Source organism: Falco punctatus (genome assembly GCF_963210335.1).
Source record: "Falco punctatus genome assembly, chromosome: 4".
Classification (NCBI taxonomy): domain Eukaryota; kingdom Metazoa; phylum Chordata; class Aves; order Falconiformes; family Falconidae; genus Falco; species Falco punctatus.
In genome coordinates this window covers 93,685,559-93,712,908 of record NC_137583.1, presented here as the reverse complement: position 1 = coordinate 93,712,908, position 27,350 = coordinate 93,685,559, and the positions used below count along the sequence as shown (strand labels likewise).

At 42.3% G+C, this 27,350-nt stretch overlaps 1 protein-coding gene across 12 annotated transcripts in view; it reads right to left on the bottom strand.

Annotated features, from left to right (window-relative positions):
• The window catches only part of BMPER (BMP binding endothelial regulator), a gene marked incomplete at its 3' end in the record, with an annotated part of 150,602 nt that overhangs the window by 97,066 nt on the left and 26,186 nt on the right, over positions 1-27,350 (bottom strand). For all 12 annotated transcript variants that reach the window (XM_080383303.1, XM_080383292.1, XM_080383298.1 and 9 more), the window contains exons 3-6: positions 24,807-24,906; positions 13,132-13,214; positions 11,512-11,602; positions 10,609-10,691 (exon numbers count right to left, since the gene is read on the bottom strand). In XM_080383303.1, coding sequence (XP_080239429.1) covers positions 10,609-10,691; positions 11,512-11,602; positions 13,132-13,214; positions 24,807-24,906 — 357 coding nt within the window. The remainder of the gene's footprint in view (positions 1-10,608; positions 10,692-11,511; positions 11,603-13,131; positions 13,215-24,806; positions 24,907-27,350) is intronic.

The following is a 27,350-nucleotide window of genomic DNA, read 5'->3' as shown; positions in this document are numbered from 1 at the left end:
CTCAAGTAGGAGGTGGTGATATTCAGCACTGTCTTATCTGAGGCCATTTAGATTTTGGCACCAAAAATCAAAACTAAGACCACAATCATAAGCTACCACGTTTGAAAATTTCCATCTTGTTTCTTTCCGTTGCTTTCCTTTTGACACTGAAACATTGAAACTCTTGAGTCCTCAAAAAAAAAAAAAAAAAATTCTGTCAACAGGCTGGGAAGAAACATCTTGATAATATTTCATAGGGCTGACATGTCCTCATTCTGGTGTTCCAGCTGTTGAAGACAAATTGTTCACACTCCTACATATTTTCAATGTATTGATTCTGATTTATTAAACCAGTAATTTTGCAAGCTATTATAGAATTTCATCCAAATTACTGTTCAGTATTGGGAAAGTGGGGAAGCTGAGTTTAATGCATTCAATATTATACGCTAATCCAGGAATTGTGTGCTTAAATGATTTTTAATTAATAATATTAAATGGTATTTATTCTATAGTCAAACCACAAATATGCTTGTTGACATTCTAGATATGAATATTTCAGGCTATTCTGACTGGGCTTGTGTGGTATGCTACATCTTATTTTAGTTTTCCTTCTGTGGGCAAGTATCATCCCTAAGAGAAAGTCTTCCATCTGATAAAAGTTGATATGAATTTCAAATAAGATTTGAGAAATTATTTTTGTCATACTGACTTTAAAACTCCTACTCCCAGTATAACTGGCTTACTTTGCGTGCAGGAGCACAAATACTGTATAAATCCTGTATAACAGAAATTATTTATTCTTGTTTTGCCTTTGCTTTCATCTGCCCACTTGCAGGCCACGTCTTCTGTGTGCTTCCCCACTTTAATAAATGTCAGTATTTAGAAAAAGGTAGAGTTCAAAATGAAGGAGAGATGAAGGAATTTGTGGGGAGCTGGAAATGGCAGATTTTTATCTCTGTACCACCTGGATACTCCTGGGTTTTCCTGGGCAAGCTGGCACCTTTCCTTGCTGCAGCAGCTCCAGGGTCCCAGTGAGCCCTGCTTGCTTCCCTTGGAGCAACATGCACTTTACACATTGTTTTGCAACCACTACATCATGAAGGAAAAAACTTAATCCCTGAGCTTGACTTGGCTCCCCTCTGCTAAACCGCGTCACATCCTGGGAAGGGAGCATCCTCTCTGTTTGAAACCCATTGCCCCACATTAAATCTTAGACAAGGAATCAAAAATGCATTGTAATCGGAGCATACTGGGCTTCTCACTAAAGCCTGAAGAGCAGCATCAGGGAACAAGCAAGCAAAATCCATGTCTGCTTTGGGAACTTTGCCACCTTCTCTTCCCATAAGACTGAAGAAAGTTTGAGATAAAGGATTTCCCAGAGACTGACAGCAATGAGAGGCAGCCACATAAGGTATTTAGAAATAGAAACAAAGGCGCTCATGACAGCTGCAAAAAGTACTTTCGGTCATTAGGCGTATTAATAGTATCCTTATTAGCCTCCTATCTGACTCAGAGAAATACTGCAAAAACAGTCTCAGGGGAACAACAGCAAGCATGCTACACAGGTTGACGATATTTCTGTTGATGTACAGGCATGTTTCTTCTTCCCCCTCCATGCCCCTCAGCCCTCAAATCAGCCTGTAACTTTCTTCTCATTTCATATAATTGCTTGCCGTTACCTCTGCTCTACTAAATACTCAGGAAGTGAGAACGTGTCCTCCAAACACCATAAATGCTAAAGCTTCGAGCGATGTCCATTTGAACATGGCACAAAACCCCACAGCCCATACTTCAAGAGGCAGAGCTATTACTGCTGACCACAAGGAATGTAACAATACCACAGGGAAAGAAAATGCCTCCCTGGCTTGCTTTCCACCAGGTGTCAACTTTTATGGGTCCTATTCCCTTTTAGCTACTTCATAAAATACTCACTGCGTTAGAATCAGGTTCACAGTCAGAAAGACAAAGTCATAGTAGCAGATGCCGGTCAAGTACTACACATAAGAGACATTACATGTGCGCGTCAACTACAAAGAGCAGCAGGTAGTAGAAGATATAATAAACATAGGATTTTCCCTCCTTGCATGATGCCCTGTACATACCCGTACTTGCTTAAGTGCAGCACTAAAAAACCTAGATGGGGGAGGAATGGTAATTGCAGGAACCTTGGGGAATGAAAAAAAAATCCCTGACCTCAAAAGACAGAGAGCAGGGCAGTTCAGCTGCCTGCTGAAAGAATAAATAGTGCATCAGCAACTGGGATTGTGAGGAAGAATTGCTATTCAGCTGCATCCAGGGGAAGGAAAGTTATGCTGCAACTAGGAGAGGGAGGCAGAGAACAGACGGAGTGCTGAAAAGCACAAAATCCTTAGACTTCTTGGAATTAATTATTTTCTCATTTTCAAATTTTTACTCAGCATGTTGAATACTTGGGTGCAAAGCAGAGGATAGTAAAAGGAACAAGACTCTCCTCATTGCTATGCTCTCAGTGCTGAGGCCAGCTCTGCTTCTTCCTGTGAAGAAAGACACTATTGGCACATTAGCTTCTGTTCTACTCTCCTGGTGCTGTGTTCTGGAGAAAGAAAAAAGGGAAAAGAAACCAGACAAAGCATGCGAGCCACTCAAATCCTTTTGGGCTTAGACGCCTCAAACATCAGATCTGAGCTTGCTGGAAATCTGGACTTTGCACTTTCAATTGCATTGGCTCTGACACCCAAGTAGAGGCGATAAAGAAATTTCCATCTCAATGATTAGAGCACAAAATATTGAGTAATGCCTCTAAACTCCAGTTTAAAAAACCAAACCAAACCAAACCAACCCCCACACACATCTGCATTCTGAAGAAAATCTCAAGGCTTTGTTACAAAGCTTCTGGCAGAGAGCTGAAAACTTCTTTGGTTTTCAATGAAGCTCAGGATTGTCATGTTCAATGGTGTTCCAGTCATGTTTGGGACAGAAGTTTAGGTACCATGGGAGTGTGACTTCCTGGGAGAAAGTTAAGACATCCAGGCAATTTCTATCACTAGATTAGAAAGTTAGAAAGCTTTTTGCTTTTTTAAGGACTCACCTTCCGTATTCAAGCACCTACAGTACAAGCTGGAAGCTTTCATCCCACTGCTGACCCCAGCCCCAAGTTGCCCGCAAGGATTTCTGCAGCTTTCCTTCAGGTTGATGTACCCACAGAAGAGTGCCAAAGATGTTATGATAGTTTGGCTCCTAGTCAATTTTTATTTCTGACAGCTTAAAGGCAGAATAAGTAAATCACTGTCATGTCTCAAAGCACTTATTTCCCCCCTTTTCTGTTTCCCATGTCTATTTTGACAGCCGAAGAATTATCCTGCCTATCCTGCACTCAGCCTAAGAGGATGGCTTGTATAGAAAAGTTACAGCCTGTCACAGTCCTGAAAATAATTTGCTGGGTATTTTTTTCCTCCCCTTGACTATCCAATGTGCTTGTCTCTCATCATTAAATAAGGCAACAAAAGTAATAACTATGTTCATTAACATTTTAAAAGTTGATGGAATCCAAGGAGCTTTGACTAGCCTTTCTATATGACTGGTTTGTTGCAAGAAATGTTAATTCATCACATATGCCAGCTGGAGAACAGTTTATCAGGCAGGGTTGGAAACTTGCTACCTTATCAACACACAAAATGCTTCCAGGGCAGAAAACAAAGTGAAGCTGTAGGATGCAGTGGAAAGAGCAAGGAGAATTTAGGCAGACTGATAGCGAGTCAGGATGGAATTTGGCAATCACACTAGAGCTCAACAGCAATTCGGATTTGATGATCCCAAGTTTCACTTTACGTCTTCTACAAAAGACATTCAATATGAACAAAGTCAACAGCTCAGAACGATTAACTAAAAAAATGCACGATCCAAAGTGATCTCAGACTTGAGAGAGGGGAAAAAACAAAACCCAAAGACCTGCAGGTAACAGTGTATTCTCTCTAACCTTTAATTATTTTTTTCTTTTTTGCTTTTGAAAAAGGAAAACCAGTAGGTGTTACGCAGTTGATGAAGGTCTCCTGTGTAAATTCATTTAGCAGGCCTGTGCATACTACAACATCTTGTCTCAGGACACAGAGGGCTGTGCGCAAGTTTAAAATCATTAACCATTGTTACCTGATAACAAGACCCAAACCTGTGACATCCAAGTTTATTTAAACCCAAAGGGTGACAAACATGAAAGCCAAGCACTCCTCCTCTTCTCAGCCTTTCCTTCATTGTAACACCAGCCAGAAGGGTCTCGGACTCCCCATAAAATATTTGGCAAACAAAAGCCCTGTTAATTGACAAGCTATTGCTTTTACTGCTTCCTACCACCACTTGTGGGAATCTTTTAGACCCAAATCAATTCTGCACACAAGCGTTCCCACGAGATGCCACACGCATTCCCATTTGAAGCCACTTACCAGAAGTGCTACAGCCATTTCTCACATAAAACCTTTGTCTTGGCAGGGCGCTTCGGAAACCACGTGCAACCCTTTCATCCCCTGCTGGCCAGCAGGTCCTTTTTTTGTTTATTTGTTTGCTTACTTTAACCAGGTTCTTTGTTTTCCCTCCAAGACAGTTACTTGCCTTTGCAAGGAGTGAGTTACAGCAGAGAATTTTGTAGTCTTCATTGCAGCCCAACGCCAATAAAAATAGTCCCCTCATCAGCGGCTGCCTTTTAACAGCTCTCGTTTATTGTTAAAGCTCTGTGTACTTAATTCTTCTTTGTCAATAAGAACAATCAATCTCAGCCTGTTAATTAGGGAAAGTTTAATGCAACAGAGGACAGACATCTGACAGCATAAGCTCTGTTCCTTTCCTCTCAAAAGTGACAGCAACCTACACTCAAGGTATAAGCCTTTATTATCACCATTTAAATGTGGTCGATCTGCACTATTTTTTTCTTTATATGCTTTAGGAATGCAAAATAGATCCTGCTCTGTGCATTCATTTCTTTTAAATGATAGAAAGTCCTGGACACTTTTTCTCTGTACGCAAGAGGTTGCTCATGCAACACACAGTCGGGGTGGTGTTTATCAGCATTTACTTAAGGCCCTTCAGGTACCCAGGAAGTTTTAAGTCTTTCACGGCTTCTAGTATTGCTTAATTCATTAATTATCACAATGCTGTCTTGGATCATCAAACCAGAAAGACAGTCGCTGCCTAAACAAGAGCCTTATAAGGGCAGAGCTCCTTCCTCCAATTCCTCGGCATTTCCACCCTCCCTTTCCAGCAGGAAAAATTCCCCCCAGAAATCTGCCAAATCCCACTTTTGTCTTTCTTCACATTCTTCTTCCATGTTCTCTTCTCTTGGGGACAGAAATACATGTCCTTATGATATGAAGCACAACAGGCACTCATACATTGACTGGGTGCTATAGATGCCTTCTCAGAAATAAAAACAACTGGGTAGCACTACCTCTGCGGAACGATGGAGGAGAAGGAAGCACAGCTGGCGCAGACCCCTCTGACTGCAGGGCCAGAGGAGCACGGGCTATGCTGACGCATGGAGAGCAAATCTGAACCGAACCCTGAAGGGTAGGAGGGGTGAGCAAAAGGTGCTTAGGAAGGAAGGGATATGAGAAAGATGCTGCATGTTCTGGACCCATGACGCTTAAAGAGTCATCTCTCTGCTCCCCTGGAAAGGTGCCTGAACTGGGCACAGTCTTTTGCTGCATAGAAAGATCCCTTTGATCCTCATCAAAAGTAAAAGTGTGAGAAAGGGTTTCTGCAGCATGAGCTGGGAACACACTTGGACTAGGTGAGCTAGGATGCTCTGCAGATAGGAAAGATCTAGGACGAAATTCAAATGTCCACAGAGGGAGGAAATGAGAGCTTGCCACAGAAAGATACTTTCCAAAGTCTGAGATTTGAAGTGGTTATGAATACGGATCATTTACACTGAATAATTACTCTGAATTACGCCCACTTGCATTGCTATTCCAGAGTTAATTGTATTTCAGAAAAAACTGTGATTGATTTTATTTTTAACTTTACTCCATGACTTTTATTAAAATTGTTTTTAACTTCTTCACAGGCACATGTTTTGAGATTTTTTTTTTCATTTTTGGGGAGAAATAGAAAAAAAAAACACATTAAAAATGGCTAGGCATGTCAATGAGAGGAAAGGAAAAGCCTCACTTTGTTTTCTAACCAACATTTTTTTAAAAAATGTCAAAATATTTTTTTAAACTTTGATATTTCCAAAATTAAAGGAATTTAATATTTCAGACATGGCACATGTAGTGCACCATCTCCACAGAAGCGGGTATGTTTTTTTTAAGTCTGAAGAAAATCAGATAAAGAAAGAATAACTAACAGGACACTATGTCTCTCTGCTGCATTACTTTTATTGCTGAAGTTCAGCACATACCAAGTCCTTGCTCTTCCACACCTACCTGCACAGCCATACTTCTTCACCTGCCTGGAAGACTGTGTTTTTATTAGGCTAGTCAGAAAATCAAACTTTCTAGCCTTGCAAAAAATCTGCAGGCAAAATTTGGGGTGGGGTGTGGGGTGAGGGGTCGTGTCTTAGAGAGACACAGTGACAACCCCTCCATATCCCGTATTTCTGAAGTATTACTAATTTCCATTTGCATCCACCCACAAGCCAACCACTTCTACTTATGCCACTAACTTTCAGAAAGCAAACACTCCTCCTACCGAGTCTTTGCTTTTTCACCCCAGACTATAACCCTTCGTCTCTATTCCTGAGCCCCCAGAGTGGGGGCAGACAGTGTCTGCTGCAGGTTGGAGCTGAATCAAAGCCGCTGGAGTACAGGGAAATTTGGGAAGATCAGCATTTGGCACTGCACTGAGGATGGCAATTTGAATTTGGACATAGCTTCTGCTACCAGCCTTCACTGAGGATACATTTAATTGCGTGTTCCCCTGAGTTTCCCAGTAGGCTGGAGTATCTGCCCCCCAGCCTGTTGTGGTGGGAACGTATTTCGGCAGCTCGCGGTACCTGCTAAAGCTAGGCCTTCAAAGCAGTATCAGGGTGCTTTATCACCCTGCTGACTGCACAGGCGGGACCCACCTCAGCCACCCTCAACACCACAGAGGCCAGGGAGCCGGGCAGACTCCCCCTGTAGTTAGCAGAGGAAGATAGGCATCTGCAGAGAGTAATCCATCCCACCTCTCTCTCTCCATTAACTGAAGAGGAGCTCCGATAAGTAGTTCAGACCAGACACATTACTTCTGACTGGCTGGACCTAGACGAGATGAATTCCATCCTCAGTGTCCAAAACACTAACATATGTAGTTTCTCATTACTTATCACAGTTGCAACGCCTGCTACTCATTGATTTTGAAACAGATTTTCTCAGTGTGATTTCCTTTTCTTTGTGCAAAACTTTCATTATGCAAAACTTTCATTATGCAGTTTTTGCACCTTAACTCTCAGGAACATAAGTGACAAGGTATCTCCTTCACAGACCCACAAATATAACTGCAGACCAGGAGCTGTGTGCCTCTTAAGTCCCTCTGAGCACGCCCGAGCAGTGGTGTACAAAAGCCCCCAGTGATGCAAAGGAGATCCAGCAGAGGATGCTTTTAAATTCTGCTCTCCAAGGGCCCCGAATCCCTACGCTCTGCTTCCAGCCATTTGGGGTTTATTTGCTTCATTTGGAAGAGCAGCTAAGAAGCCGGTGTTGCATTTGTGAAACGATGCTGCCTGGGGACCAAACTTGTGTGGACACCCTGCTGACAATCGTCCCCATGACATGCCTCCCTGCAGTACAGACAGACCATGCGACCCTTCCCTCTCCTGGCCCTTGGCCATCCCGGCAATGCCATAACCCAGCCTCCAACCCTTTCCTGAGAAGGTCTGCTTGCCTTCTTTCCGTGGGGGTGTGGAGGAAGAGAGGTCCTGGGCTGCGGCGTCTCCATAGCGCTGCTGGCTCTCAGCATGGTGGTACCTCGTACCGCCGCATGCCTCACATGCCAAAACACGCAGCGCCCATGCTCTGGGTAACAGCGGTGTGAGTCAAAAGGGGCCAGTTATGAGTTTGGATACTACCATTTAAAGATAAGCTTCTCCATGGTTACCACTCTCACGCAAGGTCACTTTCCTGCCAAACCTCCTCTCCTCCTTCCTTGGCTCGCTTTCCTTCCCCCTCCAGTATTTTTTGCTCCCCCCAAAACGTGCTACATCAAAAGAGAAAATGAAAACATTTAAGATAATCACAGTCTGACTATTTTAATGCCGGCTGTAGGAAAGGAAACATGTAAGCCAAGTGCTCTCACTGTTCAAGCAGAAACACACTCTCGACCTCATAAAAGTAGTATCTGAGAAATAACACTTGATTAAAGCAGCCAGTCCTTCATTTAAGTAGGTGCTTATGGCAGGGAAAATATCCAAGGTTTCTCTAGAACAGGCTGCTGGCCTATCACGAAAAGCAGGAATGGGCCAGACAGATGAATTACTGCGAGACAGCTGGGTTTCAGCCGGGGTGCGAGGAGATCCCTATTATCCCGTCCACCTTCCTTACACAAATGCCTCTCCCCAGAGAAACCGAGTCATTAAAAGCCAGCTCGTTCGCTCCTGACAGGCAATATGCATTGAGTGAGAGGTGATACATTTTCATTTTCAGCGCGAAATCTTAGTCGCCCCAAGGAGCGGCTTGCTTAGGAGACTGGTAATGGAATACAGGGCCTTTCATCTCTGTCTCACTGCTGCCGGCATTGCCCGGCTCGGTAGCAACCCAAAAGTTATTAGCTAACGGCTGTTTGGGTGACCTCCATGAAATCAGTTGGGTGGGTTAGGTCCGGTTTGCAGTGACAATAACCAGAACCACAAGGGGTGTTAAGCAGAAACCATATTAATGGATGCACGGCAGGTAAGGACTGAGCGCATCGCCCCCATGCAACTGTGCCCTGGCTTCCCCCACCCTTCGGAGCGCAAGGGAAGCCCCGCAGCCAGCCAGCCTGCTCCATGGAGACCGGGATCCCCAGCTCCCAAGATGCCCATTTTTTCCTCATTTGCACAAGCAATGCATGTTAAAAACAACAAAAACCACCCATCTTAACACCCAGTTTGCATTCTTTAGAAGCTCAACAGTATCTAGTAGGCACCACTTGGAGCTGAAAATCCCACAAACTTGAACTCCCAAAGAGCTTTCCAAAGACTGGGCTCTGCAGCCCAGGTCTGCTGATGTGTGCTGTCCAGGAAAGACCCTCAGGTCTGACCCTATACTCCTATATTTCTTTATATAGCTCTCTTCAAGTACCTCCCACCTCCCATGCTTTTCTCAGCACAGTTGCTTTTGCTGTTTAGGGAACAAAGGAAAGTTGATCAAGGAAATATTGGCACACCAACAACTAGGCAATAGGCAACATCTGTACAGTACTTACGAAAGAGCAAAGTGCAGCCCGAGAAGACTCAAGCATGTCTCCACAGACTTCTCAACCATTCAGACCTGCCTTCCCCTGAGGAACATGACTAAGGAAAGCTGGAGCATAAAGCTACTGCTTTGCAGCTGAAGCTGAACTGAGAGGGGGACCCACCAAGTACAAAGGGAGCAATGTTCCTCAGCCTGGGACATGAGGCATTCAGCAGAGCAGAAGCCCAGGGCATATATCACTGTGACATGCGCGACAGCATATTTTCACTATTACAGGATTAAAACTTTATAAAACCAAACGCAACAGAACAACCTGAGTAGCCCGATTCTCTACAGGAGAAGTAATGATTTAACGTAAATTAATTTTGCAGATTACCAGGTTTTTTCTCCCACAAACCAGTCCAAGTTCTCTGCAGTAGTTTCATTAAATGTGCATATGTGTCTGTGTATAAACTTATTAATTTTTGAATTCCACTCTTCTCTCTCCCCTGTTTTATTTTATTTTCATGATGCAGGAGAGCTGTGTCTGGTACTGACAGAACTCTTGGCATTCTACTGAAATGCAGAGTTCCCCAGCCTTGCATTATCTGCTGTCAACCAGCCCATCGATTGTAACAAAAGCAGTGGTTTGAACTTTGCATTTTACCAGTCTCACAGATCACACCAATGAAGCCCAAGTTATCTGCCCCAACTCACACAGCATTATCTTTTGCCTTAATGGAAGTGAATGAGAAGCCTGTGCTCATTACCCAAAGGATGCAATTATTACTTCCTCTCTCTATTGTTGCTAGTCAAGAATAAAATCCAGGATATGACCTTTTCATTAAACATCAAGCCAAAATCCACCTGGGACAGCCTAAGTAGCCTACCCTTCATCCTTTCACTCAGTAATTCAGAGCAAAGACCGTTGCTGCATACAGCTGAAAGGAATCCTTGTGAAAGATCGGTTTAAGGAAACATCTAATAAGTAGTGTTGATCAATAGATGAAGCCCGAAAAGCTTTCTGTCTCTTCTTGCATGATCCCATCACAAAAAAGCATCTCTAATGTAACACATTGACCCTCAAATAACCTGCTCTGCCTACAGCGTAAAGTCACAGAAAAGGTGCTAAATTCAAAATACGAGTGATAAAATGTATTAGCACAGTGAAATCTTCAACAGAAACCTGAACTCCAAGAGAAGAATGCATAACAGTGTTGAATTCCTTATATTTTTTGCTTTGTTATGGCAATAATAATGTGGCTTTTGAAGTTCATACAGGGAGATGCAATGCCAAAAGGCAAATACTTACAATACAAGAACACTTGGTACATTTATTTCCTTCAGGCCTAAATTCTTCTCCTTCATTGTAAAGTCTCCCTTCAAATATACAACCTGGAAAACAGCATTTGAATAAGTTTAGCTCAGGATAGAAGACTGTCTTTTCTCTATAATACACCCCACCATAGGACAACATGGAAAGTAAATGGTACCATCCTCTCTGATACAAATCACTTTGGAAGCCTTCAAAGGCTTGAGAACCCCTCAGTATCTTTTGGGGGAAAGCAAGCATCCTTCTACAGCAGATAAATTTGCACTAGTGAAGTCAAGGCTGCCAGGTCTTCCATCAAAAGTGGCTTTGCAACAAGCTTTTTGCTTTTTACTAATCGTTCTTACTCCCTGAGTTTATTATATTAGATGTGGGCAAAAATTATAACCTATTAGAATATAATAAACCCATTCAATCACAACTGGAGCAGTGCTTGCTTACAAAACCTCTGTTAAAAATCAGATTAATCTATAAAATCATGTTAGTTTGCTACCATGCTTCACAAAGGTAACCCATTCCCACTCCCCTTCCAGAAATGATTCTCTTTAATTTTTTTTCAGGATTACCCTTATACTTCCCCTTCTAACAAAATCCCAGTCATCAGCCGGGCAAAAGGAGCTGACAGAACCTCTGAAAAATTATGTAAATACATCTGTGGATATCATCACAGGCTATTGCCCATGAACCCCTAGTCTGCATGTCCTCTACTAAAAAATATTAAGCACTCTCTTCTTCCATCATTTGGTACATTGTGAGCCACTGGCCCACATTTTAGTAACTTGTCAAGCGTAACGGAGAAGAATAGAGGCAACCTCCCAGGTAATGATATTTATCATCAGAAATACAGTTGCACATGTGGAACAGCATCTTCCCATGAAATCTCACCTGGACACACAGGACAACACATTCCCGTGAGTTTGGAAGGGTTTTTGCAATGAACAACGCACTGTACCTCCGACTCTACTATCACTCCTTCCTGAAAAAGATGCAGATCAGACATGTTCGTTGTTAGCGTTGTGGTTGCTTTAACAAGCAAAAATCCACAATTACTAGCAGTGCAATTAAAGCCCGGCACATGGTGTGGAGCACTGGATTTCAAAACATCTTTTCTGTCTGTACCTGCTGCCTGCTATCAGAATTCAGGTTAATCCACAGTCAAAAGATCCACTTGAGTCTCCCTGACTCCAGACACAGGCTTTGCCTTAAAATGCATCAGGTAACAAACCAAGCACCTTCTTAGGAAAAGGAATCCTGCTTTATCAGGAATTCTTAGGCTCAGTAATCTGCCATGTGGCTCTGGTGAAAACAGGCAGGTCGTGAGGCATTCTTGTCCTTTTCCCATTGGAGGAAAAAAAAAGACTTAGAAAGCAGACAAAAGCATCTTGTTCTGTAGAGGGGAGACGCTTATCTTTGATGCTTTGCCTGATAAGTATTAGTAAATTAACATTTCCTGTACTTCTTGTCCCAGAAGTCAAGAGTCCTCCTGAACAAATCTGGGTGTGAGGTTCTGTGCACAAAAGGCTGTTACTTTTTTTTTTTTTTTTTTTTACTGCTTGCAGCTTTGCAGTTGAAGGACAGGGAAACCTGGTTTCAGATGTGTGGATCTAGGGTAAAGAGGATCACCCAGTACTGCATTTAGACACTGAAGCAGGCAATAAAGAATTGCTCATTCCATGAGTAGCTAGTAGCAATAAGAGTATCTAAATTCACATTGTATCTTTTCATTAAGTGCAAGGATACAGAATACTGCTGCTATAACTTCATTCTGCGTAGTTTAAAAATGCAGGTGAATTTCATAGAACAGAAGTATCACAGAAAAAATCTTGAAACTCTTTTCTCCTGTTTGTAGCAGGTCTCATCCATCTCTCCTCTTTCCAACAGCTGCAATTCTTAGTAGCTGCCTGAGTGTTATTACTAAAACCGGATCCAACTGTCAGCAAAAATGGCAGACCTGTTCACAGACAGAACCTAAAATTCCTTATGTAATTACTTGGTTTGTGCCTGAAAATGGACAATCTTGCACACGTTGTGGTTGCAAACAGGCAAACTACCAAAAATACCACAGTGGTAACAGCACAGGAGCCTAGGAAAAGAAGATATGGTTGTGGGTTTCTCTTAAAGAACATCCCAGGTAAAACCTGTGAACACATACACACATAAGTGTCTGATTATTACAGTAATAGTTTGTATCTCACAAAAGGCTTAGCATGCTGAAAAAAAGGAGGACTTATTTCAAGGTCAAGGCAGCATGAAATGGCATGGCTGCGTACCCCTCCTGCAGCAATCTCTCAGTATCACGGTACTCAAGCCAGATAACACCTACCCTTCTGAACATCTGGTTATAGCTGGCCACGTCTGAGTGGATTCAAACTACTTTAAATGCAAGGTCCCTATTGTGCTTCGAGTATAAAATGTTTCAGCTGATTTGAATTGGATAAAACAAGGCTCAGAATTTCATGAGTAAAGCTCACAACTCAATTAGCGCGACGCTGATGACAGCCTTACCTGGCACTGGTATGTAACACAGGGGTTACTAGGGAGGTGCCATTTCATGGAGCTGTTGTACGTGTTTCCTCCAAAACTGCAATCTAGAGGAAGAGACAAGCTGGTCAGCTCAGCCAAACGCAATGATCTTGAGGGAGGCTGCTGCTGAGGATCACAGAGCACCACGCCAAATATGACCCATCTTCTTCCCCCCATTAAGGGAAGAGGTAGAGCTGGGAGCTGGAACAGACCTGAAGGACCATGTCCTGGGAGGGCTGGCACCATCACTACCCCAGACATCTGCTGCTGATGCATGGTTGGCCAAACTCCTTACTAACTACCACCGCTCAAGACAAACCTGAATCAGTGACAATTTGACTAAAAATGGATGTCGATGCTTATTCCACAGCCTGTTCAGGAGCCACTCAGCTACTCATGCACTGGAGTGAAGGGAGGGAGGAGAAACGGTAAGAGAAAAGCTGCAAACATTCATCATCCAGCCTGGCCATGCTATCCTCATCCATTAACCAAAACCCCCAGGACAGCTCTCAGCCAGCGCAGCTTGGCATGGACCAAGTGACATTGGCAGAGCTACCCCTCCTTTATACCTTTTCACTTTCATGACAGAAGAGATCAACATCCACATAAACTAAAAGCCATCAAGCTCTTCTGTGTGGGTGGTGAAGCTCTGAGCAGGACATATTAGAGTCCCACAGGTTGGCTTTATGTATCTTTGTGTGCTATATGACAGCTTTGTACACAGAAAAATAGGTCGGTTTGCCCATGCATAGGATCAGCACACACTTTTTGCGCAAAATGAAGTTCCGTTGAGCCATTTGGAAAACAACCAAAAACCCAAACGTTAATTTTCACATTTTTTATTACATGTTTCCCTACTAGTTTCCCTTCCCATTCTTTCATTGTTTTCTGGTATCTTGCAAAAGGGAAAAGCAAAAAGGAACAAAACGAGAAGCATAACTCATGGGAAAAACAAAACTAGAAAAGACATATTAAGCAGAAATAAAATACTTGTTTTAAAAGAGTTAGTTTATGAATGCAAAATTGTTTCAATTAAAAATTAATTCTTTGGTGACTTAAAGTGTTTCTGGAAAAAAATTAGAAGGAACACATACCCCAGTTTTCTGCAGGAAAAATGCCCATTTTCCATTTACTGCTTCGAGGTTTTTTTTCCTAGTCTATTTTATTCAAAATGAGCCTGATCAAAGAGCCCAAGAAATCAACAGGAGTCTTGCCAGAGACTTTGAAAAAATATCATATACATAGAGTCACCAAGTAGAAAACTATGATTGGTCAAACAATGCCGCAAGCACCACTCTCCTTCCACACCCTGCCTCAGCAGCTGCCCTCGGTCGTTCTCTGCTGTGTCGGCTGCACTGTCCTGAACTGCCTTGGGCTACGTTTTATGCCCTTCTGAAAACAAATGCAAGTTATCAGCCTCACAACAGCAAACCTTTCAGCCCACTGTACAAGAAAACTTGAGGGTCACAGCTGTGAACTGCTGAGTAACTTCAAATCCCCACAAAAACCATCTTGAATGCAACCCAAAATGTAAAGGAAACCTGATATATAAAGATCATGTACAAATGTGTTAACTGCCTCCAGTTCAGATCTTAAACAACAGAAGACCTGTACTTCAGGATCTGCAGTATTCAGAAATGCTAAATGCAGAGCAACACAGGAGAAATTTTGCAGACGCTGTGGCCATTTCATTTCCCTAAGCTGTAACAGGTATGTCTTTTAAGGAGTTGGTCAGTAGTCTAAGAGCTGGCTGCGATAACAATCTTTGACAAATGTTGAAAGGCACAAAGCATGCATTTTTTTTAAGTAGCAAAGTGCCTATGAAGCAATTCTGAATAACGAAGAAATGTTCAGATTCTCAGCATATTACAGTTCTGTGGGAGCTCTTGACATGCACAGGCCAACATGTCAAGGGAGGAGGATGAAGCCATATACTCGAGCACGAAGCCATATACTCCTTTCATACATTTTGAAGTCCCATTCTGAAAAACACCGGGCTAAGCCTGTAGCACAGTCTCTCTGCTCAGTGCAAACCCTAATGTATATCAAGAGCCTGCTCAATGTGTTTTAGCATCCTCAAGTTGCAGTAGCCAAGGCCATACTAACATACTGGTCCCAGTCTGAGAAAGAGTTTACATGTGTGCTGGACACTCCAGATGGAACGAGCTGTGTTGTTAAATACCCAAATAAATGTTAAATGTGGTTTACCAGACGGGGCTGGTATCTTCAGCACTATACAGAATCAAGGGCTATGTTGGAAACTAGCAACTGCAAAATACCTTGCATATTTGCTCACCAATTATGTTCTTTCATTTTAAATGTTTCCTCTGTAAGAAAGCTAATTACCCTGGGCTAATCTGCATGCATCGCTGTGCACATTAAACTGAAATTTTCAGTTCAAGGATTAGTCTGGTCAAGAAAGCATGAAGGTGGTGCATCTGTGCAGTCACCACTGCTCTCCCTTGAGGTGCATAACTGAGGTATGCTACAAAATCCTCTGCCCTGCAGCACCAGCCATTGCCCCTGTGGAAAGCAGCAAGGGAGCAAGGGGGAAGCCCAGCTCCACCTACCCACAAGCCATTTCTGTCACTGGTAGCCAGCGCTGGGGGACAGCACACCAGATGTAACCACAGCAGGGAGAGCTTGCAGGCGGGAAAAGGGAAATTTGGAAATGGAGAGCAGGATGGAAAAGTCTGTGGAAGCATTGGAAATACTAAGATCGCTCCTGAGCTTTGGCACAGGCCAGCAGTTGGATAAGGGAGATGGAGCAGTACCATGCAAGCACCAGCATGAGGCACGGTGGGAGCTGGATTTCAGCAGATGCTCAGTTAAGGAAAACGGCACAAAGGGGAAAGTTAGCCAGTGATGCAAGCAGGCTTGGTGAGAGCTGGGGGAAGGCTGAACATCAGGCAAACCGAAGAGAGGGCAAGAAAGCAAGGGCTTTACAATCTCCAGGTGAGATTTTAGCCTGTCTCTGATGAGGCATGCCCTGACGCTTTGCCCTCTGGATGCTGCAGAGCTACACTCACCACTCACTTTTCAAAAGGGAAACAAAATAAAGCCCGCATACCAGCTAAGTTTTTCTGAACCTCACTTTCAATGTACAAATCTCTCAGCTGACACCCACAAACATATACCCGGACTCTCCTAACCCACCTACTCATAGCATGGAAGTTCACGAGCCTCACCTAAACTCAGCTGAGTGAAACCTGCCTCGCTCCATGTGCCAACTCAGTTGAGCTGATCTAGCTTGCCCATGGTTAAAGGTCCACCACATTCAGTTTGGAAAGTAGCAGTCACTGAATATCACATGTCCAAAGGCATCAGCAAAGTCCCTGATGTATGGCAGAACATACTTCAGGTTCCTAAAAGCCATTTTAATTCCCTTAGGAATTGTTATGACATTAACTTACTGTCTCCATCCACCATTTGAAAGGGAGAGCAGGAGAAAAGAATAAATCAAGAAAGATCAGAGCTTAGCACAGTCACAAATGCCACCCACTTACTTCTGCCTGAATACACACTTTAAAGAAAACTTTAAAAGAAAGGGCTACAGAGGAGGTTTTCAAGAGGGGAATCCAAAAAGCCTGAGAATATTCTAAGGAGTACATGAAAAGTAACAGATTTGACATTAATAGGTAAATTTGACCCCGTGACATATACCCTGTAAAGAAAACCTTTAGATTTCTGCACACAGAAGGAAGTTAAATAGCAGTGGTCTATATGAATTTTCACAGAGCTAAGGTGATTCATATCATTCAAGGAGTGTGTCCTAATTTTTTAGTCTTTCCTGTTTCTTTCTTTAAGAATAGTTGGTGTTTTATTAATGTAACATATTAACTTTCAGTTAGCTGCAGGTTTTGTTCCTACTACCTACTTCAAGCCAAATAGTTCAGATAAGTCCTGGATAAACAAGTAAGCTGAAAGTTGCTTATCTGAATCAAACCAAACCACTGAATACTTTTAAGTTGGTCAACTGTTGTGTATGCCATGGAAGTTGCTAATTACCTTCTAGTCACCTCATAAAGGCAAAATGATCCTCTAGAACTGAGTCATTACTGCACAAAAAATGACAATAAAATAGTTAAATCACTTCTAATTTACGAACTGAGCTACTTTGTTTCAAAATTGTGCATACCTTACTCGAGTGCCTTAGTTGCAAACATAATAAATCAACCTTTGGCCAATTTAGTTTGAAAGAGAGCAATTTAATTCCAAAAAAAGCATCTTCATGTGGAATTGGACTGGAATAACAAAAAACACAAATGATAGCAGATTTTGTTATTGGCATGTGGACAAGCTGGCAATCAGGAAGTCATTTGTCTTTCCAAATCCAATAACATTGTTAAATGACCCTTTTTTTTTCTTACTCCAGACACCCCAGCACCAAGCAGTATCATGACGATAGGGAAATTGACTGTGAGAGACAGTTTAGTAGCGCTAAAGCTCAACCAGTGTCCTCAGGAGTTCATTAAAAACAAGCCTTTATTACTCAATTTGACATTGCCTAATAAGATTCCAGAAGAGATTTTTGCTTATTTTAGGCTAATGAGAATTTTATAGACAAGTCATTTCCTTTTTCTCCCAAGAGAAAGTGATAGATTGGTGCACAATAGACTGGCTCCCCATCCCTCATTTCTTCAGGATCTTTCTTCTCCTATTAAGTCTTTCTCTTGGTTTCCCTCCACTTTCTATTTAAAAAAGTAACCTCTCTATTGGCATGGAAAATAAACATTAGGAAAAAGAAAACAGTCAGAAGACATGTTTTATTTAGTGTTTGATAAATTAATCCTCAGGGAGGTATTCAGGCATGCTAACACTAAATAGCAGTTCTGGAAAAAAAAAAAACAACAAAACACAAACAAAAAACCAAAAAACAACACCCAAAACCACACCAAAAATCAAATAAAATAAAGTAAAAAAAAAAAAAAGCCCAACAAAAAAATCCAAATACCCCAAACAAAAAAAAAAAACCCACCCACCAATAATTTGCACATTCTGCAGTATTTCCCTGGCATGAAAACCGTTGGCCAAAATAAAAGAACTGTGAATCATACATACACCTATTATGAAATATACTTTTACATGTTTTAATGATGGTAAAGCCATTGACAGCTGCTAGAAAATTAAACTTCCTATTGGGTAATGTTGGTCTTCATTTGTCAACACAGAAGCATGAAAATATATACCAAATCTCCCATGCTTATTAAGTGTAACTCTAAGTAGTGAAAATCCAACTCTTTCCTTTATAACTGAGCACAATCAAACCTATTTGCAGCTGCACCATCGCAGTTACAATACCCAGGGGACACAAGGTGCAGGGGCCACGGAAAGGGTGCGCAGCACAGCAGAGCAAGGTGACCATGGGGTGAAACTGTGCCAGAACTGCACAGTTCACAGGCACATGATGCAAAGCAGCTCATACTCACTGACCAAATAGCAGCAGGAACAATCAGCTCTTCCCAGTGCTGTTCTTGCCCCCTGCACCCCACTGGGACTGAATTTCACCTTCTCAAATGTCTTGTGTTTCACAATATATATGGGGGGGAAGTTGCTCTCTGGGATCCATAAGATCCTGGCGATCCAAAATGCCACGAAGTTAGAGCTGCCATTGAATCTTGAGCTGATACTGGATGTGCTTGCCAAGCCTGGCAGCTGGAGAACTGTGACGTCTCATGGTTATGAGGGGTGTCATGAATGATGTTGCTTGGTGACACAATTACTTGCCATTTATACCCAATCTCCTCACACCAGAAAAATCATTCATGATCAGTACAGCTCACAGTTTCAAACAGTGAAAGAAATTCTTATTCCTGTATTAAGTGTCCTAAGATGTTTATCATGTTGTTCCAGAGAAACGTTACATGTGGATGTTGCATGAAGCCTCCATCCTGGTCTTCAGTTTCCTTTGATTATGCTGCACTGGACACAATGTCCACACACAAGGTACAAGTGCATCAACATATCAGCATGGAGGTCTTGTGCTGTTTTCTAACATGAGCATCCTCAAGGACTTCCCTGTGATCACAAAAGTCTGGGTAACCGACGTTTGATGTTTGCAGACTGGTGTTTGCAAAAGTATTTATGACAACATGACAAGACAGTTCATTAAAAGCTTCTTACATAAATGGAGAAGTGTGTTAGCCAAGGTAATAAGAAAAACTGAAATTTGAGGTGCTATTGAACTCGATAGTATACACCAGATGTTCAAGGGATGTGAAATGTATCTGCTAAGGCCTTTGTAAGAAGAGTTAACTCAAAGGATGGAGAGATAGAGACCTTTTCCTAGGCATAACCAGAAGTAATCAAAGCTGCCACTGTGATGGTACCGGATGACACTGTCCTTAGCATCTATACGTCACTGCTTCAAAATTTCTGCCTTTACTTGAAATACAAAGCTAGAAACTGAATGAACGTTGAGAACAACCTGTATCTCCAGCCTCAACAAACAGGCCTCCTGGTTCAGAGCTGGAGCAAGTTATCAGAAGACTGAGAGGCAGTGAGAAAAGCCAAGAGAAAAGTTAAGTCTTTATTATGTCCCCAGACTATCTTTTTCCATAAGCAGTCTCTGACAGATGCCAGGACTAGATTATTCAGATGAAGGTGAAAAAAGTTTTAGCAGGAAGATACATAACCATCTTCCCAGCCCACCCCCACCCCCCATTCATGTATTAGGTCGCACCCTTGCCTCTGACAGCTTGCCTTAGAGCATGTGAGGATGGGTGGCAAGGCATGGTGCCCCAATCAGGGCCCCCACAAATACCCACCTGGCCAGTCTCACAGGAGGGCACCAAACTGGTACCAGCTGTCTCACACTAGGGGCGTCCACAGGTCAACAAGGCACCAAATGTGTGTATGGCTCCTGCAAGGCGTTCGTAGAATAGCCAGATCACTGATAAACTCATAACCTCCCTCTAACTTCCTTTTTAAGCCAGGCCTAATAGTTGAAATTGGCTGCAATCCTCCACCATAATATTGTATATTCTTTCCAAGAAATGTGCAATTAACTACAATAGCTTTGGATATTCACTATTCAGGGGAACTAGCGCTGCTGTTGCCTGGGCTGTGATTCCATTCTCTGGTAGACTCCAGATCAATGAAGCATAGCACATGAACCTCTAAGATCACTAAATTAATTTTTTAAAAAACACACAACAACCCCCCACCCCCACCCCCCCACCCCCAGTAACTCTCAGAAGTTAACAAAGGCAGAAAAAGCAAAATTGCACACGGGAGGTGGAAGAAACTTAACAAATCTTATCTGTTGTAACAAATACCCACCAATTTTGTCTTTGTACATCCATAGAAGATTCAGATTCTTAGGATAAGAGAGTAGAATATGGTGCACCATTTTAAAAAAGCAAACTTTATGCAGCCCTGAGCCTGTAATACCACTTACTCAGAGAGCAAATAACTTATTATTAGAGGTGCGGAGAGCTCTATATCCAAGTGACAGGTCTCCGTCCAAATAAATGAGAAAACATTGCCAAATCTATTTCTATAATCTCAATGATCTCATATGTTTTCATTAAACATATTAAAGAAAATGAAAGATGAAAAGTGGCCTATTTAGCCTATGCTAAAGTAATAAGAGGGCTTAATTTTTTTATATTTTCAAAATTAATAGTATGTTAGAGGTATATGGTATGTTTTATAAACTACAGTACCTGACAGAAGAATAATCTCGCCAAAAATCTTAACTATGACACTTAGTTGTTTGCACTCTCCTTGTAGCAGGGAGCCTACGTTTCTCTGCTCCAGACTTTGTGCAAACACCCATCAAGAGCCTTGCCCCACCAACCTTACTATTCAAGGTCCTACAGGCCTGAAGTCAAGAACAGTATTAAAACACATTACTAGTCTGGATTAAGATCTTAAGTAAAGCCCAGGTTTTTAATACATTAGGGATAACATATTGTTTCCACCACAGTGGATTTTCTGATTGCAAAAGCTGTACTTGCTGCTGTTTCTTACTTTTTGGTTTATTAAGAAAAATGAAAAAAAAAGTGCTAGGAATTACCTAAATAGCATACAAATACCCAGATGGAAGGAAGGGGGTTACACTCAGCACACAATCATTTGCAGGAAAAATCTTCTTCTAACAATTCCGTTTCTCCTGTACGCAGGGCTCTAAATACGGGAGTTCGGCTGGATGCACCATAGCAGGCACACAGTATTTCTGCATTTCAGATGATTTCTTTGCTATCGGAGATACTAGGCCTACATACCCAGCCCTCACGCACTCCTCAGAACAGAATCAAATATCCTGGCAGCAATGTCACAAATGACTCATGAGTGGTGGTTTCCTTCCCTACACAAGCCAATTCTGGAAATGTACCCTTTGGTCTTGATGTTATCCTCCCGATGTACTCAAATGACAGCAGCCATTCATTCATTCATTCATTCATTCCTTCATGAGGTAGGAAGATGTGAAGCTCTCAAAAAGAGCTGGCGAGAGCCCATAAAGCCTGATTAAGCTCTTCTAGGTTTTGGGGATGAAGCCAAGAAAAAAAAAAAGCCATCAGGTTCTGATGTCTTTTCATCCTAACATTTTGTTCACGTTTGAATGAAATGCAACCAGTTAAAAAAAAAAATAAAAAAAATCCCTGTTTCCCTTTTCCCGCTTGCATTCCCTATAGGCACTCTGGCAGCCTGACAAAATAGCAACTGAGAACAAGCGCTGCAGGGCCAAGTGCCGGCTGCAGCCCAGCTCCGTGCGGGGAGTGCCGAGGAGCCGCTGGGACACCAAAGGGAGTAGCTGAAATTTTACCCAGCCAGGTTGCTGTTTGCACCCTTGATTCCCCAAATACTTCCCACAGGACACTAATTTGGGATTTTGCACAGAACAGAGCAGGAGCTTCAGCAGTGCTCGGAGTGGCAGGAGGGCAAGCAGCCTCCCCAGGGGCAGAGGTGTCTCTATCAGCCTCTTCCCCTGGCACCAGGACAACCCAGTGACAATGTGTGGTGTCGGGACTGCTGTAGTTATATGGGTGCATATTTTGCTTTCCCTTTCAGAAAGAGCAGAAGACCTTATTCAGAAATTTCACACTCACTTTGAAAATTAAGCCCTTGAGAGCCTTTTTTTTTTTTTTTAATTCTGAAATTTAAAGCTGTTCTTGCATCTTAAGCACATAGGAGCTGACATCTTAGATCAGACCAAATGTCCTTCTAGACTAATATCTTCTCTCTGACAACAGCCAATAACAGACACCTAGGGAAAAGGGAAAAATACAGGGCAAGTTCTTTAGCTCTACTTTAGCCTCCAGAGGAGCAAAAATACGCAGCCTAGCTGGTACTCCCTCAGTGGGCACACCATAGACTCACACAGAGTGATAATGGGGCACGTTGTTTGGTACCCTACTCCTTTCCTAATACACTCAACGTTCAGTTTTCCCTTTGGAGAGCTACTGAGTGCTGAGCTGATCCTGCCACAAAAGTAACTTTTATAACACTGAGAAACAGTTCTTAATGGCTAATTGTCAGCTCAGGACCCAGTATTATATTTGCAAAGTTAGGACCATTTTGGCCTGCCTGCACCCATTTATTCCCATCCACGTTAACTCCCTTTGCCATTTTGTCATCAGTTGCTCAGTGTCCTAAGAACCTCCTGCAGCTCCCCGCAGGCAGCCCTCCTCCTTTACTGTGCTAAAGAGATCAGGGCAGCAGCAGCAACCTCTCTGCCCTTCTTCACCCTTTTCTAGATCATTTCTGAGCATGTTGGCCAGTTGAGACCTTTGCAAGGATCTGCTGGTAATCTTTTCCCATTATGAAAATAACCATTCCTTGTCACCACCTGTTAGTTATTTGTTGATGAGAAGAGTTTCTCTACAAATCAGGGGTGCTTAGTTTCTTTAGTAGTTTTGGGTGAGGGATCTTGTTGGATCTCTCCATCCATACACTTAACTGATACCTCCAAAGGATTCTAACATCTCTGTAATGCACAACTCCTTTTCCTTATATCACGATTATCCATGTGGCTCCTACTTCCATGCTTGAACAGTTCCTGTTAATTTTCCTATTAGACACTTTCAGGCATACCTGTCTGCAGAGCAAGGCCCAAGCCTGTTAATAATGTCCTGTGGATGGGATGGATGCAAAAGCATCTGTCTAGAACAAAAACTTACCAAGACAAAAATCACCCCAATCCAGGTTAAACAGAAAAATCTTACAAGTCTGAATTAAAGTAATGTATTAAAATAATATGTGTATCATCAACTTTGAAACACTAATTTTCTTCTAGTGTAGAATTATTCTGTATGCATGCACACACATACGCCTATCTACACATATAAAATTTTCAGACAATTAACCAACAATATATCCCATTATGGAAATGAAAAGTCAACCTCCAGCCTAACTAACACTTAGGAACCTTTTGCTCTAAAGCTGACACTAAACACAATTTGACAAAGGAAATAAATTATATTTAATTTGTGTGAAACCTGCAACTACAAATTCTTACTGTTTCAGTAATGCTACAATTTTTTTCCCAGTTAATTTCCTTTCCTTTTGTCAGACTTTTAGAAAAATCCTCGAATTTGGGCTTGCCAAGCCTCTTCCAAAGTTGCAGCATAGAAGCAAATCATGAACGCAGCAGCTAACACACCTCTGCAGCCATCCAGAAAAAAACCACATATCCAACATACGTCTCTTCTATCCGAATTTCAGCATAATCTGTTTTCCTGCATTTGTATTTCCTCTGAGAAGACAATAAATGCTTGCATTTCCCAACAATTTATCCTACCCTATCTCCCTCTCAAAACCACTCTATCACCACTGGGGAATTAAACATCAGATTAAAATAATGAAAAGAAAAGCTGTCTGAATCTGATATTCTCCACCTCATTGACTGCATCAGCAGTGCCTCAGCAAAAGTAGTCTTTTAGAGCGTATTACTTAGTACCCCAATATATATTAAAAAAAAAGAAAAAGAGTAGCTTTCACTTTCATCTACTTGTACATTTTTCATGTGGGTAAGCATGGTAGTTACAAGCCATACATGCTTACATAATTAATTGTTTTAATATATATTTTATAATAATTTCATTCTAAAGAGCTTGGAAGAATGCTAGTCAATAAATAAATGTATAATGTTCAGATTTTTTTCCATTTTGGCTTTAATAAAAATATTATTACAATATTATTACTTGAATCCAGAGATATTTAGTAAAATGAATACAATTTGGTTGGTTTGTTTGCAGTATGAAAAGAAATAGAAATAGTCATGGATCATTACTCTGCTCTTTATTACTCAGAAACATTACTCGTATTCTGTCCAACCACACAAAAAATTTAAGGAATTCCTATTGACCAGTGACTACTAGTGGATTGACGTTGACCTAAAATAATTCTGATAAAGTCAGAGCAGGAGATATCTCTCCAAAGACTGACAATATACCCATGAAGTACAATAAAGATGTCTTTCTAAAGGATTATCGCTGTGCAAGAACTAATAATTACTGGACAAATATGTGAATTTATGCATCCCCACCAGCTCTGTAAACATATTTATTTTAATTATGGTTATTGCCCTTTTCTAGCCTCTGGTGACAGCCAAGTCCCAGCTGAGAAGCTCCTGACTTTGTTCTATCTCTGGCAACGTAAATGTGAAAAGATAACATTTTAAAAAGAGGGAGACAATAGGAAGGGAGCCGCACCTTTGCAACGCTCACAGCAAGCTCCTCTCTGCTTAATGACGAGAGCACAGTCCTTGGAGAGCGTCGGACACTTCTCCCTTTTGCATGTCACTTCCTTATTCTGGAAAAAAAAGAAATAGACAGACAAAAGCTATTGCAAGCAAATCAAATCCACGGCTACCATTTCTTGCGATTCAGAAATAAAACATGAGGCTAGCAACCTACTCTTTCAATTAGGAGAGGTCCTTGTGACTCAAAACACCTTTCTCCCTTTCAAGGAATGCAGTGGAAAACAAATGGTCTCTGAATTATCCAGGAGGCCAAGTAAACATTGTTTAAACTCCACTTAGATGGTAATTCATGACCGCTACCCACCATGGTACAGAAAACATGCCCCACTGAAGAAATCTGCTTCACTGAAACGAACAACTAGCTACACAATGTGCTTGTTAAAATACCCTCGGGGTCTTGAGGTGCTGCCCCATGAACCACACAGCTCAGGAACCATTTCTCAGGGTGACAAAAGGACAGACGGCTGAGGAGGAGGTGGCAACCTCAGAGTAAATAAAACTCTGCCGCTGCTGAAAGTAATTTTTAGCTACCCAGAGGTCCTTCAAAAGAGGCTACTATATACTATACTAGAAAAGAGACTCCCGTAATTCATCTTTCTTCCCAAAATGCTGAGAATCAATGAAACACCGCAAGCAGTTGGAATCACTGTGCATTATAGTGTCATCTTTCTATGGCAAAGAGCCAGCGATGGCCAAGGCCAAAGAGCACGTTGACCACATTAAGGGATGTCAACAGAGGATGTGCGACAGCGGGCAGGAGAAATAGTCCAATTTATGGCCTGCCTTGCCCCTGTGGTGTCAACCCTTCTGGTCATCCCTGCCTTTAAATAAGGGCAGAAAACAAATACTTTGGGCGTTTTGTTCAGTAAAATTTTGCTATTTGAAATTCCTGGCTAAGAGTAGCCCTCTGAAGTCACCTCCACCTATAATTAGTAGCTCAGTTCATTAAGTGACACAGGTGGCCATCTACTAAATGCAAGCACCCACCTCGCCCAATCTTATGACTTAATTAGAGACCAAAAAATCAAAGGGCTAGAAAAATGTAAATCATAAAACTGAAGGAAAAGAAGCTGTGCTTTCCAGTCTTTTTCTTTTGCTCCCTGTGGCCTTATTCAAGGTGCCTGTGAAGGACAACACGCAGCTTTTATTACACTCCAGCCCTTTGTCTAAAATCAGACGTTTATTTTCTTCAAAGTCACTGCCTGATCTGATGGGAGCTATAAAGGCATTTCAATCTTATCAGTGTAAATGAGGACTCGCTCTGGCCAAGCTGGTGTGACATCAGCAAATGAGAATCAGGCCCTAAAGTGCAGCTGCAGCCACACAAATGACTACTGTAAAAAGCCAGGTCACTGCTGGTTACTGCTACGTGCTGGCAGCTCTGCATCGCTCCAGCATTGCAGAGCAACCATCAATGCCATTTAACTGATGAGTTAAGCTGAATTTACAGCAGGTCTGTAGCTCTGGAGTGGCACAAAGCAGCCATGGCACAGCCCAACAACTTCTTTTTAGAGTGCAGGGTGAAATCCTGATTCCCTCTAGGCAAACACAGTGCCCCTGACTTTGCCTCCATACAGCCTGTTGAAGGGCAGCAGAATCAAATTTACCAGATCGACTATAAACAGTCTGTCTTTTAAAGGGCTCTGTGAAGTTCTGATTCTCTTTAATGAGCGTTTACTCAGGGAAAGATTTAATAAGCCCAGCGGCCCCATTACCTTATCTGTGGGAAAATCTGCATGGTGAAAGCGGGATTGAAGGAAGGGGGATTGAATCCGGTTTGGAGTATATTCCTTGTAGAAGGTGATTTGCCCAGCCACAGCACTTATCCTGCACCCCTGCAAGATGCACAGTGCCCTCCTGGGCCAAGCCAGCTGGGCTGGCCCCACACTGTGGTGTCCAGTGGGAAGCTACCTGTCGGACGCCCTCTTCAAAGGAAGAAATTATTCTTGCAGATGGCAGCGAGAGGGACAAAAAGTAGAGCACAGCTCTGTATTTCTTTCCACTCCCTGATTCCCAGGGGACTTCTGGGGCAAATGCCTCATTTGCTAGCTCAGCCTAGCACCCCAGGCAGCCTCGAAGCCTCTCCCCTGACACCAGCTGCCTCCCTCTGCCCTCAGGTACACCTTGACGTGGCTGCTTCTTGTTGCTGATGCAAAATTTTCCTAAGGACGACCCCAACATGCATATTTCAAACAGGAGATACTTGCTAGCTACCATTCCTAAGGAAAAGCCTCCTGTTTCCCCCACATCACTTAAACCAGAAATCTTCTCTGCCAGTGATGAGTTCGGAGCCGTTGAGCCAACCCAGGGGGCAAGAAAATTTGGATCTTGCTTTTCTGCCCTTATCACCAGCAATGCTGGCGGCCCAACTCCAAACTCAGGACCTGCATTACCGGTGAGGATGGGAGTAACTGGAAAGAGAAAGCAAAACTGACCCAGGCTGTACACCCTAGCAGCCATGTTTTCTGTGAGGGAAGATTTTGGAGTGCATGCC